Source organism: Sciurus vulgaris (assembly GCF_902686455.1).
Source record: "Sciurus vulgaris genome assembly, chromosome: 1".
NCBI lineage: Eukaryota > Metazoa > Chordata > Mammalia > Rodentia > Sciuridae > Sciurus > Sciurus vulgaris.
Window position 1 is genome coordinate 118,588,178 of NC_136461.1, and position 24,312 is coordinate 118,612,489.

Sequence of the window (24,312 nt, forward strand, 5' to 3'; positions counted from 1 at the left end):
AAATTTAAGGAACAAAATAATTTCAATATATTTTCTAAGCACAATAGTATGAACTAAAAATTCATTATAGGATGAACTCCGAAATTTTGCAAATACATGAGAATGAAGCAGCATGCTCCTGAACAATCCATGGGTCAATAAAGAAAATTCTAAATTCCTTGAGACAAATGAAAACAGAAACACACATAGAAAATCCTATGGGATACAACAAAAGTAGTTTTAAGAAGTTTTATAGCAATAAATACCTACATTAAAAAGGAAGAAAGGCCAGGTGTGGTGGCCTGTAATCCCAGTGACTCAGGAGGCTGAGGCAGGAGGAGCATAAGTTCGAGGCCAGCCTCAGCAACTTAGAAAGGCCCTCAGCAACTTAGTAAGACCCTGCCTCATAATAAAAGTAAATAAAAATAAAAAAGGTCTGGTAATATGACTCAGTGATTAAGCACCCCTGGGTTTAATTAGTGATAGAAAAAAAAAAAAAAAAGAAAGATCACAAATAAATAACATGACAATGAACATCAAGAAATTATTAAAATAGGAAAAAAAACTAAGCCTAAAATTAGTACATGAAAGGAAATAATAAATACCAGAGCAGAAATAAATGAAATAAAGACTAAGAGAATAAAAATGATCAATGAAACAAAGAGTTTGTTCTTTATAAAAATAAAATAACTATTTTTTAACAGCACTGTGGATGGAACCCAGGGACTCTCTACCAGTAAGCTACATCCCTTACCCTGTTTTAAATTTTGAGACAGGGTTTTGCTAAGTTGTCCAGTCTAAACTTGAACTTGTGATACTCCTGCCTCAGCTTCCTGAGTTGCTGAGATTACAGATGTGCACCACTGTGCCTGGCCAATGTCAACAATTCTTCAGCTAAAGAAAAAGGAGAGAAAGAAATGAAAAAGGGGCTATTTCAACTGATGCTTCAGAAATACAAAGAATCATAAGAGACCAACATATTGGAAAATCTAGAAAAAATGAATAAATCTCTGGGTACATACAAGTTAGCAATACTGAACTATGAAGAAATATACAATCATAACAGATGAAAATAAGTAAGAAAATTGAATCAGTACTAAAGAATCTCCCATCAAAGAAAACCCAAGGTTTCTACCAAACCTTTGAAGAAAAATCAATACAAATTTTCTTCAAACTAGTTCAAAAAAATTAAAATGGAAAGAAATTTTTCTAACCCATTCTACAAGGCTGGTATTACCTGATACAAAAACCAAGCAAATATACAATGAAAGAAAACTACAGACCAATATCCCTGATAAACATAAATGCAAAAATTGTCAACAAGTAGTCAACAGCATGAAGATATTATTCACCATGACCAATACAACACATTAAAAAATGAAGCACAAAAATCATATGATCATATGAACATTTCAGTTGATGAGAGAAGGCATTTGACAAAATCCAACATCATTTATGATAAAAGTTCTCAATAGATTAGGTATAAAAGAAATGTACCTCAGCACCCTGAAGGCCACATCTGACAACCCTCTCACTGAAAGAAGAAAAGTTGAGAGATTTTCCTTTAAGATCTAAAGCAAGACATGGTCACCCACAATCACCAATTCAATCCAACATAGTACTGGAAGTCCTAGACAAAGCAATTGAGCATGAGAAATAGGAAAAAAGGCATGCAAGTTGGAAATGAAGATGTCAAACTGTCTCTTTTGCAGAAGACAATCTTATATATAGAAAGCCCTGAAGACTTTTTAAAAAATCTAATAGAATAAATGAACTCAGTAAAGTTGCAGGATACAAAACAAAGTATACAGAAATCAGTAGCATCTCTATATGCATCTGAAATAGACATCCCTTTTACAATAGTTGCAAAAAATAGGAATAAATTTAACCAAGGAGGTGAAAGTTCTCTACAATGAAAATTATAAAACATTGATTTTAAAAAAACTGAAGAAGGCAAAAATAATGGAAATATATCCCATGTTCATGGATTGTTAGAAGTAATATTGTTAAAATGTTCAGACTATCCAAAGTAATCTACAGATTTAATGCAATTGCTATCAAAATACCAATGATATTATTCAGAAAAATAGAAAAAGAATCCTAAAATTTGTATCAGTAATCACTAAAGACCCTGAATAGCCAAAGAAATCTTGAACAAAAAGAACAAAGCTAGAGACATCACAATATCTGATTTAAAAATATACTACAAAGCTGTAGTAAACAAAACAACATAGAACTGGCATAAAAACTGATGCATAGACCAATTTAACTGAATAGAGAGCCCAGAAATAAATCTGTACATTTAGTCAATTGAGGAGGATGGAGAGGAGGAGGAAGAAGTGAAGCAGAAGGAGGAGGAGGAAAAGTGTTAAGGACATGGGAATGGGTCACAGTTATTTTCTGTGATGTTTGCCTGGAATAGAGTAGTTATTGTTCTAACGTGTTCTGTCTGGGCATGCTGTCCCTTTCCATGCCCTCTGGCTATAGGGCACAGGCTTTTATCTGAACCCTTGGTGTTAGAGGTTGCTTGGCTTCTTCAGGTCCCAGTCTTTTGAGGCCAAAAGAAAATCCGGGAAGCTCACACAATGCCAGTTTGGATGATACTGAAGGTTTGTGTGCTTTCTTCTCTTTCTTCTCTTCCTAATATTCAATAATTCTCTTAGCACTGAGGAATGCTGTGTTTGGAACACATTCATTACCCTTCAATTGGGCACTACGATTTCTAGTAGCATAACAGTTAATTGGTTCAATTTTTTGCCAATCCCCAAGCAAAATGTAGATACATTGTGAGAGAGGCCCCGTTTACTCTATCTATTCAGATACCTGGAACTTGTCATGGACTTACCCCATTGGGTCAAAGTCTGCCCTTTGAGCATTGTCCACAACTTTCTTTCCTTTGAAAAATCTCTTTACAAGACTCCAAACTCACCAAAATGGAGTTTGTTTATAAGTGAGCTTTGCTGGATATGGTTTGCACATGGCTGTAATCCCAACAGCTTGGGAGGCTGAGACAGGAGGATCCTAAGTTCAAAACCAACCTTGGCAATTTAGCAAGACCCTAAGCATCTTGGTGAGACCCCGTCTCAAAATTAAAAAAATAAAAAATAAAAAGAACTGGGGGTGCGACTCAGTGGTTAAGTGCCCCTGAGTTTAATCCCTGGTGCCAAAATAACAATAATAATAAGTATCAATATTTAATTCCTTAAGGCCCTACACTCAGGCCTTGTAATGGAGCCAAGTCAGATTTTAATGTCAGAGAGCTCCAAAAATTATAGTAACCCAGTTTGCAATAACACATTATAAGATTACTGAAATCTTGACTTCTGCATTTGCTCATGGTCCTACTAATCCCGGGAAAGGAGGCCTTTGTCCTCCGTCAGTTGACCTTGCTCTTATTTACATGGTTCTAGATTGGCTTAATAATATACTTCATTGGGGTATAATCCAGTGGCAGAGAATGTGCTTTGCATGTGGAAAGCCCTGGGTTCGATCTTCAACACATCCAGAAAGAAGAGAAAAGTAAAGGAAGGGATAGTTACATAGGGGGATTTCCTATACAGATGTTGTTTTTTTTTTTTTTTTTTTTTTTTAAGCACTAGAGTGTTGTTTCCCAGGCAGCTGCAACTTGCTGATGTGTTCCTATTTTCTTTCCTTGGTAGCAGAAAGATGGCTATGAACATCAGTTAAGATCCTTGAATGCCTTGGGGATCTCTATTTTAGGGAGTGGTCTTGGATCCCCACTCTTTCAAAATGGCCTCAACTTCCTGGGCAATATCTGCATGACACCCGTTTCTGGATTCTGAATCAGAGCTTTTGTGTTTATATCTGTATGCTTTCCTGATCATCTTTAGCCTGGGGAAGGACAGGAATCCCTATTGGTGCATTGGGGCTTTGGTAATTTGAGGGTTTGGAATATTACTATGAATATGGTCCTGTAGTCAGTGACTGAACCCTGAATCTCTCCATATGCACTTTAGTCCAATAGGCAGACCCAAAGTACAGCTAGGAGAAGATGTGCATCATGGCCATCAGCTACCATCCACATGTACCACCTATTCCAGGCCGACCCTTCACAGCCTGAGCCAGACCTAAGGACACTACTCCACTTTGCTCTGAAAACCTTTAACTGTCAGCATCAGTGACCTGCGTGTGGTGGGGTGCAGGGCATTACTATAGAAGATGCACCTTTGGAAGCTGAATACATCAGATAGGAAGTTTGCTGACAGATATTGATATTGCTAGAGATCCTAGGAATCTAATCAAATGTGCTGAGATCCTAAAAGAGGTATTGTTCCACATTTAATTGTATCTACTCTCTGAAGCTCCACAGTTCCTCTGTTCACAGACATGACAGACCTTCCAAATATCACCCACCATCAAAGAATATTGCTCATTACCTTCATGTATCTTCTCATTCTCCTGGCAATCTTCTTCATACTGGAGACATGAAAGCAATATAGGTGTGTGTTGATAAAATTTCTCAGAGTAGTGAGATTTAATATTTGAGAAGCCCTGCCCAGGCAAGTCTCAGAATCTTTCCAACCATAGTATGTATGTGGTTATTTGAATTCCCCTTTTCTTGGTTCCTTTGAACCCCTGGATACTATAGTGGCATAAGACAGATAGCTGTGCCAGTGGCTGTTCCCTGCCTATGTTCTTTTTCCAAAGGCTGTCAGGGATGAATTTTCCTGAGTCAGGACTGCTAGGAGGACATATGAATCTTTACCCCCAACATTTGCTCACTATCCTGGGTGAACAAAATTTCACCCAACCTGGAAAGCAAAAATCTGGGAGGAAGACAGGACATCTACAGGGCAAAGGATGCATAGGCAGCTGGGGGATGTTGAAAATCCATTTTCTACAGACTAACAGATGCTCCAAAAATCTTTCTGTTTTCCCCAGCTGGAGCTCCTCTCCAGAAGGGATGAAGGATACTCTGGAGAACAAGAGCTACAGCAACTCTGAAATCTGAGAGATGCTCTGTTCTCTTGCTTGGTTCATGAATTGGCAAAAGCATATCATTTTCCCCTCATGGCTTAGATACTAATGTAATTAACAAAGACAAGAGCCAGCTTTTATCAACTGCTAAAAAAGTTATGTTTTGCAGGAATCTGTCCTTTGAAAATATAATGGATCATCTCTGTCCTGCCTGGGCTTTGCTGCTATAGATCAATAGACTAGGAGCTCTTAATCTGATATCCCTCCATCATTTCTGAAAGCTTTGAACCTCCAAAATTGCCTTTAAAAAACTTTTAACCTTTGTGTGTTTATGTTTTGGGAGGAATAATGTGTCCCTGTGTTACAGCAAGATCTCAAATTACCATGTAATAACAAATAGCCATTTTTCTAAATAGTCACCAAATTTGCAATCCATCCACGGCCAGACAGCATCATGTCTTACAGTTAAACCCTGGGGTCTGTGGAATGTTCCAGTGGTATTACTTTTTTTCTGCCTCTAGTCCTCCCATTCATTCCCTTCTTGGTCACATAATCTAGTTTTCTCAAACACAGCTTTGATTTAAACTGCTTTCATGTTTCTGTCTCTGATTAAAAGCTCACTCAGCACATTTACTGTCCACTGTTCTAGAGGGCAAAACATCAAAGGGTTCACAAGATAGCATGCATGTGGATGCGATTTCTTTAGCACCCTCTCATCTCCCATGCATGCAGCAAGGCAGAGTCTGTCCCCTTGGCCTCCCGCTGCCCCCAGGCCCCACACAGGAATACATCAGAGAGAAAGGCCTATGCCTTGTAGCTTGGACAAGCTCTGGTTTGCTTCGCCTCTTTTGCTTATGTATTTATTTCAGGGGCAGAATGACTCAGAGGAACTGTCACATCATGCAGCTAAAGAGAACTATTTTGGGGAATTCGGGTCTGAAATCACCAATAAAAAGTATGACTTTACCTTGTTTATGCTTCTGTCGATATTCCTCCCTAGTGCTGTGGACCCAGGATGATTGAAACATTCTTTTCTGCCTGACCTAAATATCTTCTTAATCTTACCTCAGCACCCCACATAATGATGGCCTCGTGGAGTTGGGCAGATTCCAATATGAGGTAAAATAAGACTTCTGCTGGGAAGAGATCCTGGTGTTGGTGAAACTGTTTTTGCTCATTGAGGTCTATGATGGTTATTCTCCTCTTGAGCCATCCCAGCCCCCCCTACCCCAGATGCATCCTCTGTCCTTCTTTGCTATTCTCATGCAGCCTGCATGACCTGGTGCACAGTTGGCCTCCATCCATAGAAGACACCAAAAGGAGGCCAGACATCAGGGGAGAGAGTCAGTGTTTCTGCAGCACCATCTCTGATAGTAGCCATCTCCTCCACAATCACAGATCACTGGGTTTTGTAATGGTCCTTCCTCAAACTTTAGCACTGAAGGTTGTAACAGCTTCGCAGTGTGTCTGGTCTCTGGATGGTTTATTGTCTTTAGCCTATTACTATTGTACTGGCCACATTTCTCTTGACAGCCCTTTTGTTACAATTCTTGACTTCTTTCTTTACTTCCGCCTTCTTTCCTCTCTCTCTCTCTCATTAGAAGCTGGGGATTGAACCCAGGGCCTGATGCATGAGAAGTTACACTCCCAGCCCTGAAGTTCCTCCTTTTAAGTAAGGCAAATTCTATTTGCAGCCTGATACAAGAGTGCTGTTCCAAAATTTATTATTGAACTTTGGAGTGTAAGACAGATCTGATCTCTCCTATGTGTGTTAAGACCACTGTACTGGAGTTTGGAACTAAAATCTCAAGTAGCCATAGGGTGTTATTACTTCTTCCTTCCTACATGTATCTGAAACACTTCATGAACACAGGTGGCTTTGGTTGAGCAGAATTTATATCTTTATGGGTCCCTGGACCATACATAATGCCATCTAATACCATCCTAATCCCATCATCATTTCTAACAAATTCCTACTTGTCTTTCATGTGGTCTGGCTGAAGCTCTGTAGAGCAGCATCAATGCAGTGTTGGCATGGTATCACAATATTAGGAAGAGCAAAAAGCAAACAAAAAAACATGCATCTTGAGTAGTAAAGGAGGTTTCTTTTTGAAAAAGACCAAGCAAGTGTTTTGAATCTTAGCAAGTCCAGAACTCAGCATTCTCTGTAAAGATGAAAGAGGTGGAAAGCTTACATATAGGATGAAGACATCTAGCATCTTAAGAAGCACTTCTATCAATACACACACATCTGAGCAACTCTGTAAAGGAGAAGAACACTTACTTTCTCGGTACTCATGGAGTTGGGGTGGTGAGAAAGCTGGCAAATGAGAGAGTTTCCTACTTCCTTTTTTCTATTTTGATAAATTTCCTGCTGAACTGGAAAACCCCAGTGTCAAACCCCAGCTTCATCCAGACAGACAAGCTGCTCTAGAGACCTGAGCTGCACCTGACAGTATCTGGTAGAACTTGCCTCCAACTTCATGTTGCTGTGGCTACAGCTTCTGGTCCTTGGTGAGTAGGCTGCTAGGGCAGTACAAGGTAGGAGCCAGGAGAGAACTATCTGTTCTGGGGCATCCCATCTGGAGCACAAATCTCTCTGGTGCAATGAGTAGGAATGGATTTCAGGTTCTGCCTTAGTACTAGCAGGTATTATACAAGTGGGTATTGAGAAAAGCAGGGTTCCCAGGAAAAAGAAAGGACTTTGCATCTCTTTACCAAATACTAATGACATCTCTCTTTAACATCATTTCTGCTTTGATCTCCAGGAAAATCAGAAGATTTCTTTAAAAGGACTTCAAAGGAATTTTCTGTTAGGGTGAATTCCATTTCCAGCCCACATGGATCCTGCCCTGCCCCAATCCCCACTTCCACTCCAAGCTATTGCATTTTTGGCTAAATTCTTACCTCCCTAGACTTTTGGGTAGGCTTCAAGTTTTACTCATCATAGATGAGATCATGGCTTTTGTTCTAAATATGACTTTTGTATATAGACATGATTACAATACTAGGTCTCCAATCAGGATGGAGGGAAAAGCAGTGCAATGAATATGAAAGGCACCCTCTTTTCCTTTGTGACCCTCCCTGGTCTCTCTGAGACTCCCAGGTAGGCAATGTGTCTCAGACAAAATAGGCAGGAAACTAAAAAGGTTGGAAAGGAGCAATAAATAATGAAACTTCTGACAATTTAACCTACACAATGACATTGTCTGATAATGGTCAGACAACGTTTATAAATTGGGATTATAAAATGAATTCTGGGTCCCATAGGAGTGTGTTTGTGAGTGAGGGGAGGAGGGAAAAGAGGGGAAAGAAATAGGTGGCATGAGGGACAGGGGTGTAAGGGAAGAAAGAGGGGAAAGGAGAGACAGAAGAAAAGAGGGGAAGAATTGGGAAGTTCTCAGAGGGCTGTAACTTTTAAAAACGTGTAAGGATCCTGGTGCCGCAGTGATCTCTCTGACTTTGTTCCCTTGCAGCTCCTGTCGGTGTCCAGACCGGTGAGTTACTCTTCTCTTTCTTCTCTTTTTAGATCTCTGGGAATTAGATTCACTCTCTCAGGCCTGGGAGGGGTTGCCTGGCCTAGCTGAGGGTTGCAGGATCCGGGCCAAGACTAGGGTGGAGAGAGCAGGGACACAATGCCTCCCTCTCCTGCCCCTCGTCCGCCACGGCAGGAACCCTCCAATGCCGCATGCATCTCTGCTTGGCCACCTTCTTACTCTACGGGCAAGAAGACCCTGCCCTGAGCTTCTCAAGGCAGCAGATGATTTTCTCTTTACTGTTGAACCCTGAGATAGAAAAGGAGGTGACTGTGAAGGGAGAGCAAAGCATGCACTCTGTTTTTGGGGAAACACCCTCCTGGTTCAGGCTGCAGGTGCTCCAAGTTCCCACCAGAAGCCCTGGAAACAGGGAGGGAAGGCATACTTATAACAGATGTAGAAACAAGGGGCTAAGGCGGTGTTCTGCAGAGAACAAGAATGTCCCTGGGCCTTTTAATTGGATTGTAAACTCTTCAATACCTAACTTGATTTTCCTTAGAATTCTAATATAGAATTCTAATAAATAAAGAGGAAAAGTCTGGTTTCATATTAGATAGGTAAAGTACATTTTCCTCTTTATTCATGCCTTTGAGAACACATCCGTTCTCTAATAAGAAGGGGGGCAATGCTTGTGTAGCCAGGCTTGTAACTTTAAGCAAGAATGTTCTTAAACTGGTCTCTGGAGCAGCCTCAGGGGATCCAGCAAATTCCCTGAAGTTATGGTAAAATGTATATATATGGACAGTTGTGCCCACAACTAGAGAATGGATCTGTAGGTAAAATGTCAACAGTTAATGACCACTAACCAAGTACCTTACAGTTACATACTTATTGCAGCTGGGCACAGTGGTGCAGCCTCTAATCCCAGTGGCTAGGGAGGTTGAGAAAGGAGGATTGAGAGTTCAGAGCCCGCCTCAGCAAAAGCAAGGCGCTGAGCAACTCAGTGAGACCCTGACTCTAATAAAACACAAAATAAGACTGGGGATGTGGCTCAGTGGTCAAGTGCTTCATTCCCCCAAAAATATTGCAGTCTCAGTAAAACCTGGTATTAGCATTTCCCCCTGTCTCTTGCACTGTCATTATTATCAACTTGGTCACATAAATATTACTCCTCAAATATTTCTTTAATCAAACTGATTATATTTCTATAATCATCATTGAGAAATCTTTTCTGGTGTCAATATGGAAAAAGAAAATATTTGGGGTTCAACACTTCTCTCTCTTTATCAGTCCTTGTGCCCCTGCCACCCACCCCCATTACCTATTCTACGCGGAGAACTTTCAAAGTGGTTAAATGGTGTAGTTGTCTTTGAACTTGTTTGATCACTTTGCACTATTCAGAAAAAAATTGAGCATGTGTCTTAAATATATTATTAGTTAACATGGTAAATATATATGAAACCAGAAAATTTAAAAGATGATAAAATCTATTCTATACTACAGAAGTTCAAGGTGCTTTCTCCCCATCTCCTTATAAGTTTCAGTTTGGAGACTGTGACCTAGACCTCATTGTGAAAGGATGATCTCTTTTCTGAGACAGAACCCTGGACAGGGTCCAGCTACCCCTCTTTCATAAACTCATGGCCAGATTTGGGCAGACAGCCTCAACAGTACTTTTCATGCCCTGTCTCCTCCCTGTATGGGGAATGACCTGATGTGCAGGTCTGGGATTAGGGTTTGTTTTTTTGTTTGTTTGTTTGTTTATTTTGTTTTTGTTTTTCCTTATCAGAACAACAAACATTTTCCCTGAAATCCCATAATTCAAATTGACATTTGAACTCAAATTTTTAGTTCTGTTGCGGACTAAAAAATTTCCCCCAAAGCCAAGACTGCAGGGCGGGGTCACAGAACAGCATGGTGGATAGCTCTCCTTTCCTTCTGCAGGGAATGGTCTACAGGCTCCTCCTATTGTGCTTTCTTTTCCTGCTGGGGGCAGATCCAAAGCACCAAACTCACTATCTCCCTAATGACCACTATCTCCCAAGGGAAGACAATAACCCGATCAAGTGGAGGAGCCCACTTCCCTTCTCATAGTGATCACCCAGGCCCATTCATGAAAATGATTCTCAGGAGTCTCTGAAGAAAGCATTGCAGAGGAGAACTCTGGAGATTAAAGATGTAGGACCCAAGGCCAGTGTCTCAGTGGCCCGGTTTGTTTCATACAGGGAGAATATCAGAGGGAAGGTGTTTGAGTTCATTGTACTACTAGATAGAGTCTCCAAGGAATGAGACACACAGAGAGAGTTAATCATGGCTCCTATTGGGACATGCAGTCACCTGGAAGGACTGTAAGGAGATACAAGTGGAATCATTTCAAATCCATTTTTATTCTGACTGTAATTTGCTGGGAAGAAAGGCATCAAAACCTGTTAGCAGTCATAAAACTAACAAGGTATTTGTAGGACAAAAATGCCAGGGAGGTAGATCTAGCCTTTGTTTAGCAGGGAGGCTAACAGAGCCAGCAGGTCCCAAGGCAACTGCAGATGCTCAGCTTGATTCATGATGGAGCTTTATCCCTTCCCCTTATAAACAGAAGGAAAGGCTCCAGAGCAGGAGGCAGCACTGTCACTAGGTATCTTTACTTCTTTTGCAGACTGGCTGAGTATCAGCATACCAAACGATGTCTATGAAGGAGACCAGGTGGTTATAAGATGCTCTGGGGAAAAAAATGACAAGATAAAGAGACTAATGTACTACAAGGATGGCTCTCAAATATCAAGTCACCATAATGCCCCAAGCTATACCATTTCAAATGCAAGACCCAGCGACAGCGGTTCCTATTTCTGTAAGGCAGATAGGAAATTATTCTTTATTATAGATGTGACAGAAAAAACAAGAACTTCATGGCTCACTGTCCAAGGTGAGGACCTCACTCTTCAAGTGGATGAATCTGGGAAGGAACAGGGATTAAATGGGAAGAAGGTACAGGGAAGGGAAGACCGCACAGGGAGGGAGAAATGGGAGGTGGGCTGAGCGTCCTTGAATCTGGGTCTGTGTGTTTGGTTCATTGGGACCACTTCTCATCTGGAACTCCACACTTCACTGCTAACAGGTAATCTCTGTTTCGTTTTTCCCTCCAGAGCTGTTTCCAGCCCCTGGGCTGACAGCCACACCCACTCGACCCACAGAAGGGAGCTCAGTGATGCTGTCCTGTAACACCAGACTCCCCGCAGCTAGGTCATCAACCCAGCTTCGCTATTTCTTCATCAGAGATGGCCACACCCTGAAGTCAGACTGGAGCTCATCAAAGGTTGAGATCTCAGTGATACGGAAAGAAGACTCAGGATATTACTGGTGTGAGGCAATGACAGCATCTCACAGTGTCTCCAAGCAGAGTCGCCAAACCTATATAGAAGTGCAGAGTGAGCATCAGTGCTGGGCTGCCAGAGCTGGGTCAGGCAGGGAAGAACCGGGCACAGGCTGAACTGTGGGCTCTCTTTTTAGTTGTGCTCCCCAATCCCTATGGGTGAGGGAGCTACCTTGATTCACCTAGGCTCTTCTCTATTGATTTCTGCAGGGACTTCATTTCCCAATAACTTTGCTTTCCCTGTCAGAAAAGCAATAATAATAATAATCCCTTTCTGGAGCATTTACCATAGAACTAGCACAGAGGAATGATCAGCAAACCAAAAAGTAAATAAATAAGTCATGGTCTCTGTTTGCAAGGAGTGATCCAACTAAGATGCACATTTAACAGAGGAATGAAGGCAATAATAATAATAATAATAATAATAATAATAATAATAATAGGAGGAGGAGGAGGAGGAGTCAGGAGTAGTGGTGAACGCCTGTAATCCCAGTGGCTTGGGAGTCTGAAGCAGGAGGATTGAGAGTTCAAAGCCAACCTCAACGACTTAGCAAGACCCTAAACAACTTAGTGAGACCCTGTCTCAAAATAAAATATAAAAAGGGGGGATGTTGCTCAGTGGTTAAGTGCCCCTGCACCAAGAATCATCATCATCATCATCATCATCATCATCATCATCATCATCATCATCAGAGAAATGATTACGACAATCCCTGGCACTTATAAAAGGATTACTATATGACAAACCCAATTAAAGTTATTGTGCTCAGTTCTAGAAGAAACTCTCTGATGCTCATAGATATTTGCAGAAGGGAAGGCTTATGAACATTTGCCACTTAGAAGGCAATTTTCAGATCAGTTTACATTTTATTCTTATCTCAGCCCTATGAAATAGTACTGTGATTAGTACCGTAATGTAGGCACTATTATTATCCCTATTCTGCATATGAGAAAACTGATGGTATAGTGCCATTCAGAGACTAACCTAAGGGAACCTAGGGTGGGATTTGACCCTCATTGCTCTAGTTCCAAGTGTATGCACTTTTAATTTCTTGCACCACTTTCTACCTAATGATGGCAGAGGAGAGTGTATCAATAATAGACGTTGCTGAACAGCTTCAAAGTGAGAGGTACTTTATACCTGTATCTTATTTAATCTTTATGAGAACTTGGTGAGGTTAGTATGATTATCCCCATGTTTATGTTTGAGAAAAATGAGAATGAGAGATATTGACTGGACCAGATCATGCCACGAATGACTGGCAGAGTCGAATTGTAAATTAGGTCTGTCTGACTCCCTAAGCTGTTTTCTCCCCCACTCCTAATGCCCCAACATACCAGGAGGTCGGGAGAGAGCAAGATCATTGTGGGCACTGGACGTTAGTAAGGATGTGAAATTGTTATTGACAGATACATTCAGGGGTGGTCCTGTATAATGTCCCTCAGCACATTATCTCTCCACTAAAAAAACTCAGGCAAGTGGAGTGGACTCTCCTCTGCCTAAACATTGCATTCAAATATTACTTGCCATAATGCTTCACAGGTGGTTCTGGACTCCACCACTGCCCTGCCTTCCCCACATCTGTCCCTCAACTGCTGTCTGCTGTTCTGTTCATGCAGGGGTCCCTGTGTCTCAGGTCTCCATGGAGACACATCCACCAGGGGGCCAGGCAGTTGAGGGGGAGATGCTGGTCCTTGTCTGCTTTGTGGCTGAAGGCACAGGGGTCACCACATTCTCCTGGCACAGAGAAGACACAAAGGAGAGTCTGGGGAGGAAAACTCAGCGTTCCCAGAGAGCAGAGCTGGAGATCCCTGTTGTCAGGGGAAGCCATGGCGGGGGCTTCTACTGTACAGCCGACAACAGCTACGGCCCCATCCAGAGCCAGGTGGTGAACATCACTGTGAGAGGTGAGTAGCATCTCTCAAACAGCTAGTCAGCGATTCCCAACAGTTTCCTTCTGTAGCACTGAGGATGCTCTACAGGAAATGACAAGTTTTGAGGCAGGAAGAGGTACATGGGAGGGTCACTGTTGTGAGAGTGGATGAGGCAATGGCAGTAGCAGAGGAGCCGAAGGAGGGTGAGAAGATGGGACAGGAGGCAGGCTACATGGTATGCTATCCAGAACTCTTCATTAGAGCTCTTCTAAGCTCTGCCGGGGAACCGTCTCTGCAGGGTTAGATCAGGAGATGCAACCTTGAGAAAGAATCAAGAGGGAAGGATTCTGCAAGGACCCTTAAGTGAGAACGGGGTGCTTATGATTCATACCACCCTCTCTGATGGAGCCTCCTGCCTCTGTCAGTTCCAGTGTCACATCCTATCCTCACATTCAGTGCTCCTGGGACCCTGACCTTCATTGGAGATGTGGTGGAGCTTCACTGTGAAGACAGGAGAGCGTCTCCCCCAATTCTGTACTGGTTTTACCATGAAAATGTCATCCTGGGGAACACCTCAGCACCTTTTGGAGGAGGAGCATCCTTTAACCTCTCCCTGACTTCAAAACATTCTGGAAACTACTCCTGTAAAGCTGACAATGGTCTGGGGGCCCAGCACAGTGAGCTGGTGATACTCAGCGTCACAGGTAGGACATGTTGAATATCTCCTTCCAGAGGACCAGCTTCAGTGATAACAAACAATGATGTGTGCTCCCTTTCCTTTGGATTTCCCCTCCCTCCAGCAATCAGAAGTCTATCAGAAAGCCTGTCAGCTCTCCTAGGCTCTCCTTCTGGTCTGAACAACATCACCGGTACACTACTTACACAAGCCTCGTATTTGTTTTCATTTCACTTAAATAACAAAATATGTGTGAAAGAGACAATTTGCAAGGCACTGTACTGGGGTCAAGTCAGTGTAAGGAGTCGGGTAGGTGAGGTGAAGAAGGAGGAAGGCATCCCTGAGGAAAAACAAGGAAAGACCTTGCACACCCACAGCTTTCAGTGAGTGATTAGATACACCTAACTCTTGTAAACACCTAAGGAAAAAGTGGGAAAACCATGAACGAAGCAGTTTCTGGGGTTTAAATTTTTACTAGGATTATCTCATTTATTTATTTGGTGATGGAGACTGAACCCAGCTAAGAATGCACTCTACTGCTGAGCTACAGCCCAGCTCCTTTGCATCCTAATTAAAAGTGAGTTTTCTATTTTTAAGGCTGGCTTAGCCTCATAATAATGATTTCAGGAGTTTCCACAATTTGTATATTCTGCAGCATTTAAAACGATATTGGAATTATCTGCAACTTAAAGAGTCTTTGGAATTAATCTAAACAACTTTCTGAGCCTTCTAGATTTTTACTTCCATTGTCAAATCTTTTTTATTAGTCTTTTCAAATTTTCCATCCCTTGAAAACACAATTTAAGCCAGAAGTGGTGTGGTGCACGCCTGTAATCCCAGCAACTCCCAGCAACAGGTTGAGGCAGGAGGATCACAAGTTCGAGGCCAGCCTCAACCACTTAGTGAGACCCTGAGCAACTTAACAAGAGTTTGTCTCAAAAGAAAAAACAGAAAAGGCTGGGGATGTGGTTCTAATGGTTTAGCACCCTTGGGTTCAATTCCTAATATCAAAAAAAAGAGAGAGAGAGAGAGAGAGAGAGACAGAGAGAGAGAGAGAGAGAGAGAGAGAGAGAGAGAGAGAGAGAGAGAATGTATATTCCCAAATGCACCTAACCTTTTCTGTTTGCAGATACTCCTCCCAAAGTTCGTTTGATGAATGGTCCCCACCGCTGCGAAGGGCGGGTGGAAGTGGAACAGGAAGGTCGCTGGGGTACTGTGTGTGATGACGGCTGGGACATGAAGGATGTGACGGTGGTGTGTCGGGAGCTGGGCTGCGGAGCAGGCAAACACACACCTGCAGGCATGTTGTATCCACCAGTGGCAGAAAAGGCCCAGCCTGTGCTCATTCAGGTAGCCTTGTGCAACGGGACCGAAGAGGCACTGGCTGAATGTGAGCAGATCGAGGCCTCTGACTGTGGACACGATGAGGATGCAGGGGCTGTGTGTGAAGGTGGTTAGGGGCAGTCGGGAACTGTGGACTGACCGGCTTCCTTCTGAGGCTGCCACCTCCATAGGTGACTCACTATTGCCCCCTCCCTCACCATTCTCCAGTTGCATGTGATCAGGGCAAAACCATCAGTTCGCATTGTCCAGAGTCAGAAAGGCCTCTCCTGTGTCTCATATTATTACTGCTTTTCTGTCATCTTATAAAACATCCCATTAGTATTTTTACAGGTGTGGATTGGGGCATAAGGCCAAAAAAATAATTATGAAGCCATAGGATGATGTGGTCTGAGTGATTTTCATCAAGGTGACCTTAAGGTCACATTGTTCTGTAATCTCTTCAGTTCTTCTGAGCGCTGTCCTAAACAACTCCATTCATCCAAATAAAGCCCTGGATTCTAGTGGGAGAGGATGGGGATTGGGGGACTTGTTGGAAAGACACTGGGTCTGCCAAATAAGTCAAGCCATAAACCATAAAGGATAAAGCTCATTGAGGGTGAAAATAAAATGAAGAAATTTTGGGACCTCTGAAGGTCCCAACATGCCATACAGTCAGTGCCTGGAGTGGAAGCCAGGGAGACTGTTCTCTCCAGTCCCAGTGCAAGGCCTCCGTGGAACCCTATGATCCTATAAGCCAGAAATATAGGAATAGCCTTTCAGAGGTCCTGAGAAGAAAAACCTTTAGGACCAGTGGCCCATGCCCACTTCGAGGAACTGAGGTTAGTTCAGGAAAATGGAGTCAGTATTGGGTACTGGAAAGGTTCTGGAACATGGAGTCCACTGTGCAGAGCTCCAAGTTCACCTTTCTCAATTACCTGTCAATTAAGTAGCAGACTTCTCTGAAGCTCATTATCTTTGTCATAAAATGGAATAATGTCTAGTCCAACTTCCTCACCCTGTCAGGGTAAAATCAAACAGCACACACTCAAAGACATTTTGTGAAGGACCAAATCTGGGAAGTTCAAGGGCTGATTCAGGGTGGTCTGGATGAGGGAGTGGGTCTGAGGTTCACGCTAGCCTCCATCATCCTGGGTCTGACCTCTTGGAAGATCCCTTGGGTTTTTCTGGAAGACCTTTCCTGGATCTCTCCCTCCTGGTCCTCTTGTTCTCTTTTCTCTACAGCATTCTCGCCGAGTAATTTCTGAACATCTGGAGACTGGTGACAGCAGGCCTCAGAGGCCTGGATGGTCCCACAACTCCCAATGGCTTTCACACTTGCCTGCAGCTCACCCCTTCAGCTGGACTCTAAACACTGCTCTCCTGAGCCAGAGTCCCACCTGGCTGCCTTAATGGCATAATCCAACTCCCAAAGAGACCACACTTGTTATAATCGTTTGCCCACACTGGCATCTTGTCTAGGTTCCCACCTTCCTAGCTTCCCTCAGATCGGCTGGAGGATCCCAGTGCTGTCTCCTGGGCAGATGTATCAGCCTGAGATGGAACAAACAAGGAATAAAACTGAGGTGGGCTGGGTTCCAAGTCTGACAGAAACAGAACGTATCAGCCAAATTTCTAATATTCAGAAGTAACTGCTGTTCTGGTACTTCCAAAAAGTTTTTATAAATATGTTACTATATGTGAATTAATACATATTTGAATGTATTGTTTTGTAAACTGTACAGTACTTTTTGTACTACTTATTGGATTTAGCAATGTAGATACTGAGAAATAATCCCTATAAGCAGCACTTATGTTGATCCAAGATGCTCCCTGAGCATGACCCTTGCCCCACTCATCAGACAAGCTTCCTATGAAATTGGGCAAATTGACCCCATTTTTTTTGGAAATAACTCTAGCTAAGATATTCCTGGCCTCTTTATTTTGAGCTCATTTTTTTTTAATTTGGTGAATTTTTTTTTTTTTTTTTTTTTTTTTTTTTTTGTTCCATGCACTTAAATTAGATATATTCTATTTGTCTGACTGATTGAAGGTTTTGGCTCTCCCTCTATATCTGGGAATTTTTTTCCTCTGCTAAGAAAACCAGTTATTCAAAATTGCTGGGCTTGTACTTCTGTCCTTCTCTATGTTTACATCAAGTTCTGTGTCTTCAAGCAGTAAAAATTCTAACTTGTTGCATACCTTTCAAAATGCAGATTTAGGATTTAAGTACTGCTTAGAGTTATGGAGAAGATAATCAGATCAACGGTCTAGCTTTTTAAACCAGCAAACGAGAAATCTAAATGAAAGCTATAAAACCTTTGAGGATCTTTTTGTCAATCTTCTGTCTGCTAATGTACATGTATGCTTATGTTTGTATGCTATTTGTCTATTGGCTTATAGATAACGACTGCTGACATTAATGAAAAACTGTTAAATTAACCCAAATGCCTTTGGAGTCCCATGACTTAAGTAAATCTTTAATAAGTTAAACTTGTTGGTGAGATCAGAGTAATGGCATCATTAAAGTCTCTGTCACATGTTGTCACAGTTGTAGGCCTGCTAACCAATCGTGGTAATATTTGTCTTTGTTAAGTGTTTAAGGTACAATGTTCATTGCTTTCTATACACAGCAACTTTTAGGGTTTTGGCAATAAATAAATAATTTTTTAAATTTAGCAATGAACTGTTAGCAAAAAGTCCACACATATAGAAAATACACACACATGCACATGTATACACATACATATGCGTATATGTATGTGTGTGCCTTCTTGAAGGGTCATTTTAATTTTAAAATAATTGTAATTTTACACTAAAAGTAGTGTAAAAATTTTTGTATTAAAGTTTTTTCTTTTTTTTCTTTTTTTATTTTTTTAGTTATATATGACAGTAGAATGTATTTTCACATATCATACATTCATGGTTGTACATGATATAGAGTTACACTGGTCTTCCATTCTTGTGGTTGTACATGATATAGAGTTACAATGGTCTTGTGTTCATATATGAACATAGGAAAGTTAGGTCCCATTCATTCTACTGTCTTTCCCTTTCCATCCTCCCTCCCTTTCTCCCCATTCTCCCTTGTCCAATCTGGTGAACCTTCACACCACCACACATTGTGGGTCAGCATTTGCATATCAGCTTTTCATTTTGGGATTGACTTATTTCATTTAGCATGATAGCCTCTAGTTCCATCCATTTACCTGCAAAAGTCATAATTTCATTCTTTTTTTATTGGGACTGAGTAATATTTCATTGTGTATATGTACCACTGCATTAAAGTTCTTATTTTTTGCTCTTATGCTGCCCTCTTAAGAAACCAAATCTTGATCCCTACAGGCTTTTTATTCTGATTCAATAAGGATTCAAGCATGCAAACTTAAGGGACAGAAAAGGTTACATGTCATCCCATGAACTTCCTACACTTTAATGTTAGTGTTTAGTAATGTTTACTAATAACTAAGTTTCAAAAATATTTGAGTGAATGGTTTCATTTAGATGTTAGTAATTAAAATTTGAATCTGTGGATATGGGGAGAAGAAAAGTAGCTTATATTTTTTTACAGATATCTGTGTTGACAGATAATTTATAGAATATATTAAGGGTTTGGTTTTATGTGTTAGCTTTTATTTTTGGAAAACTTCAAAACTAGTTTGGATATTTTTATTGGAATTATATTATAATTTTATTACTATCATTGATTACTTTTAGGGGAAATTGATATTTTTATACAAAGTAATCTTCCAATCCAAAAATAAGATATGTTGCTCCACTTATGTTGTCTTTAATTAGATCTCCCAGCAGTTATTTTTTAATTAAACTTATGAATTTTACCTATTTCTTATTGATTTTATTTTAGACTTGTGGCTCAGTGGTAGAGCGCTTGCCTGGCATGTGTAAGGCCCTGAGTTAGAGCCTCAATACTGCATATAAATAAATAAATAAAATAAAAGATCCATCGACAACTAAAAAATATTTTGAAAAAGAAATTATTGGAATTTTTATTCCATTATATTTTCCAGATGCTTATTTTAGCACATTGGATAAATATTGGATCTAATCCTGATTGAATCTTGTTCCCAAGTATTTCACAGTTATCCCTTCTAATATTCTCAGTTAATTCTCTTAGGTTTTCTAAGTGTACAATCATATCTATGGATAATTCCACTTTCTTCTACCAATATATAGCACGTGTGCTTCTTTCTCTTCCTAAAGGCATTGGCTGATCTTTTTGGAACAATATTATATCATTGTAATGATAATAGACATTCTTGCTTTATTCACAGATGTAACAGGTATGCTTTTTGATTTCACCACTAACTGTGATGCAGACTTTTAAAGTAAGAGATTTGTTTATTACATCAAGAGATTATCTACTATGCAAATTACTAAGATTTTTTTTTTTTTTTTGCTATCTAATTGGAAATAGATGTTGATTGGGGGGGTGGGGGGATTGAACCCAGGGATGCTCTACCACTGAACTACTTTTCCAGTCCTTTGTATTTTATTTTGAGGCAGGGCCTCACTAAGTTGCCCAGGCTCTGACCTTGAACTTGTGATTCTCCAGCCTCAGCCTCCTGAGTTGTTGGGATTACAAGCCTGTGCCACCATGCCTGGCAAGATGATGAATTTTTAAAACGTCTTCCTGGTGTTGTTTTGTTCCCTTTTCACTTATTATGATGAATTGTATTAACATATTTCCTGATAATGAATAATTTTTGCAACCCAACCTGAGTGTGATGTGTATTAATATTCTGCTGAATCCTATTTGATATTATCTTACGTAAAACTTTTGCATAGATGCTCATAAAGATGATTTATCTGCAGCTTTTTATTCTTTCTTTGAAAAAGCTTTGATAACAATGTTATATTGGTTTTTTATTATGTTAGCAGGTTTCTTTCTCTATGATCAAAAAATAATTTAAATATGCCTAAATTTTTTTCCTGAAAATTAAAAAAAAAAAGTTAATGTGCAAACATCTGACTTGATATGCTTGGAGGTGTGACTTCCTAATAATATTTTCAATGTTTTTCATGACTATTATTCTATTTATTTGTCTCTTGTTACATAAAATTTGGTAATTTGTATTTTCCTAGAAAAATATCCATTCAATGTAGGATTTCAAACACTGTGTATTTCTTCATTGTCCCCTCTTCTTGATTAGGTTATTCAGCGATGTATCTATTTATTTTTCATGGAAAAGCCTTTGAGTTTATTCATATATACTATTGTGAAGTTTTTGTTTTTTTTATTCATTAGTATCTGCTCTTATCTTAATTGATTTTGTTGATATTTTCTTCAGTTCTTAACATCAATGCTTATTTTATTAATTTCCATTTTTTCCTCTTGTTACTCTTTCCAAGTGTTTAATGAATTTCCCTGAGAACAATTTTAATCCTACCCCTCAGATTTGGATATGTAGTGTTTTTATTATCATTTTGGGGTCTCAATATCAGCTTTATTTCTTTTTTGTCCTCAAAGTTAATTTAAAGTGGTATTTTTAGTTATCTGTTGATAAGACCTCTCCCTAATTTTGTGATTTTCAGAAAATAACTAATTTGACTGCATTTGTAATTTTTAGAGATTCTCTTTATGACCTAAAACATGGTTGACTTTTGAAGATGATCCATGAGTACTTAAAAGGAAATGAGTTCTCTGTTACTGGGATCCAGAGTTCAATATTTATGTCTGAGGAAATCCTTGTCATCATACCATTCAAATCATATGCTTCCTCATTTTTTATCCACTTGATCTGCTAGGTCTAAAGGTGTCATCTGTTATTGTCATTGTGCTCAAGTTTATTTCTCCTTTTGTTTCCCGCTGCCCATGAATCAGGTACTTTGATGTCATAATATTTAATTCTAAAGATTTATGGGGCTTAGAGACATATATTTTAACAGTTTCCATTTCCATTCATTCAGTGCTGTTTGTCTTTATGTATCTTTGTCCATTCTTTCACTTTTAACTTTCTAGAACCACTTTCTTGGAGCTATATCCCTTAAAAATAATGTATAGTCGAGTTTGGGCTTTGTACCGAATATAAAATTCTTTTTATTTCATTCCACAATATCTTTTCTATTCTTAACCCTCTTTGGTTTTGTTTGTTGTTTTCCTTCCTTTTCAGTTTGTAACCTCAGGTGCAGAGTTAATCCTTCAGTTCATGGCTCACTTCCATTGTTGAGCCACACCAATTTTCTCTCTCGTTTCCTTTATTTCCTTGTATCTTTATCCACTATTCCCTTTTCCTAGCATCTCAATCATTTTAACGTGCTTGATGTGTGTCCTTTATTTATATGTATCATTTTTAGTGAGCCTAAAATATTTATTTCCATATGGTATTGTGCTATTTTTCACTTTGCACTATTTTTTGATCTACACATGTCCTATGTACATCTAGGTTATTGCTCTTAACTTTGCAGATTACTCTGCCACATTTTCCTCATCCAGTCCCCCAGCAATGAACACCTCACTTGCCCCCAACTGATTACTACAATAAGCACTGACAAATTTCTTTGTCCTGTCATCGACCTGCATGAGACTTTCTTTTCTACCCAGTAGAATGATTGGTGGAACAAGTAACGCCGGTGGGTCCCCAAAGTTGCTTATACTCTCAACAGTATGTGAGCATTTCCTAGCCCTAAATCCCAATCAGCCCTTGGCACTTTTTATTTAGTACTCTAATTTTGCCAATCAAATGGGATAAAGAGACATATCTAATCGGTGTTTTTGTTTTCATTTTTCTAATTATCACTAAGGGTAAGCATCTTTTCAGGCTAAGTGGTGTGTGCTTATAATCACAGTGACTTGGGAGGCTGAGGCTGGAGGATTGCAAGTTGAGGCCAACTTGGGAGACCCTGTCTCAAAATGAAAAATAAAACAGGGCTGTAGCTCAGTGGTAGAGAGACCTTGGGTTCAATCTCTAGTATTGCAAAAAATAAAGGAGAAAAGAAGATGAATCCTTCATGACCCAAAGTCACAATGATATCTTCCTAGATTCTCTTCCTTAATTTTATAGTTCTACTGTTTATGTGTTAAATCTTTTAGGATCCACCTTTATATTTGACTTTAGGTATAAGTCCAATTTTTTCTCCATAAAATAATCCAGTTTTCCCAATATCATATATTGACCATACATTTCCCATTTTCTTGAAGTATCAACTTTAAGTTTATGCTGGGCAAAGTGGCTGCATGCCTGAAATCCCAGTTAACTCAGGAGATTGAGGCAGAAGGATGGAGGCCAGTCTGGGCAATTTAGCAAGATTCTCAGCAACTTAGTGAGACCCTGTTTGAAAATCAAAAATAAAAAGGACTGGGGATATCACACAGCACCCCTGAGTTCAAACCCCAGTATCAAAAGAGAAAAATTACAAGTGTTCATACATATGCAGGATCTACTTATGATCTCTCTGTTCTGTTCCACTGGCTAATTTGTTTCATCTTATACATACATTATTGATTTATGTATACTTTGACTTTATTGCTTGGACCTTCTAATCTACCTTAGCATCTGATAATAGAAGGCCCTTATTTGTTCTTTTTTATCAGTTAAACTTGCCTCTTATAGATTTTTGTTATTCTATAAAAACTGTATAGTTAATATACTGAATGGTTCAAAAACATCCAGACGAAATTTCTACTGGAATTGTATTGAATTTATCAATTAAATTGAAAGATGCAGACTGGTTGATTCCTACCATATCCCTATTCAACTCACCTATTGGCCTGTGCAAAAGATAGATGTGTCTTGGAGAATGACTCTGCAGTGGCCACTCCAGATGTGGTTTTGTTAGAGTAAATTCACTTCCTAGGGGCATCTGCTATGTAGCTTCAGACCTGGTAAGTGCATTTTTTTCCCCTTTTAGTCCTGGTGTTTGAGACCACCAAAGGCACTTGAAATTCACTTTCACTCTCCTAACTTAGAGTTGTTATCAACTCTCCAACCCTGTCATATCATCTCAGGGACCTTGATTACTTTTCCACTTTTCAGGACATCACAGTAGTCTACTATATCAATGATATCATGTTGATTCAACCTGATGAGAACAAAGAAGCAACTCTAGACACTGTAGCAAGACACATGCAAGCCAAAGAAAGGTGGTAAATAAATTCCATCTTGGGGAAATTTCTGGAGGTCCAGGGTTTTTTAGACACTTCAAACACACCTTCCAAGGCAAAGGACAAATTTTAGAGCAAAACCATTTCCAGCTCTGTATATAACTATTTTCAATTTGAAAAACAACTTCTGGCTTTGTTACAAGGACCCAATAGAAACTGAACCCTTGACCATCAACCACAAAGTTGCTTGTGACCTTGGCTGTCTGTCATGAAGTGGTACTTGACTTAATAAACCAAAATTTTCTCATGTACAGCAGAAATATATCATCATCCATAAAGACCAGAGAAGGAGCAAGGTGAAGAATAGATCTGAGAGCAAACAATCTCAGGATCAACATAACATGCAAAGATTTTCTCTCCCCTAAATCGCCATGAGCTCAATCCTCAATACAGATGTTGGAATAAAGAATCTCTTCTAAATAGTATTCAAGTGAGATGTACCGCAGGGTAGAGATTAATCTTCCAATGACCCTATGTGCTTTCTCTCCTGATGGAAGAAGAGTAAGGTCAAATCTAAGAAACCACCTCCTTCTGAGAATGAGCTTAGGGAAAAGCATAA

General features: G+C 40.0%; 1 protein-coding gene across 1 annotated transcript; it reads left to right on the forward strand.

Moving 5' to 3' along the window:
• Window positions 1-7,179: 7,179 nt before the first annotated feature.
• On the forward strand, window positions 7,180-18,551 carry LOC306664519 (Fc receptor-like protein 2). Its single transcript, XM_079145448.1, has 7 exons — window positions 7,180-7,431; window positions 8,394-8,414; window positions 11,047-11,313; window positions 11,534-11,815; window positions 13,381-13,668; window positions 14,061-14,339; window positions 15,441-18,551. Exons 1-7 carry the CDS (start codon window positions 7,401-7,403, stop codon window positions 15,767-15,769), a joined length of 1,497 nt encoding a protein of 498 aa, XP_079001574.1. The 5' UTR covers window positions 7,180-7,400; the 3' UTR covers window positions 15,770-18,551.
• The last annotated feature ends 5,761 nt before the right edge of the window (window positions 18,552-24,312 follow it).

What these genes read in the sequence shown, in the direction of transcription:
- LOC306664519 (XM_079145448.1), top strand. Translation starts at nt 7,401, where the DNA reads ATGTTGCTGTGGCTACAGCTTCTGGTCCTTG. An exon ending in GCTACAGCTTCTGGTCCTTG is followed by an intron (nt 7,432 to 8,393) that starts GTGAGTAGGCTG and finishes GTTCCCTTGCAG; the next exon opens with CTCCTGTCGGTGTCCAGACC. An exon ending in GGTGAACATCACTGTGAGAG is followed by an intron (nt 13,669 to 14,060) that starts GTGAGTAGCATC and finishes TGCCTCTGTCAG; the next exon opens with TTCCAGTGTCACATCCTATC.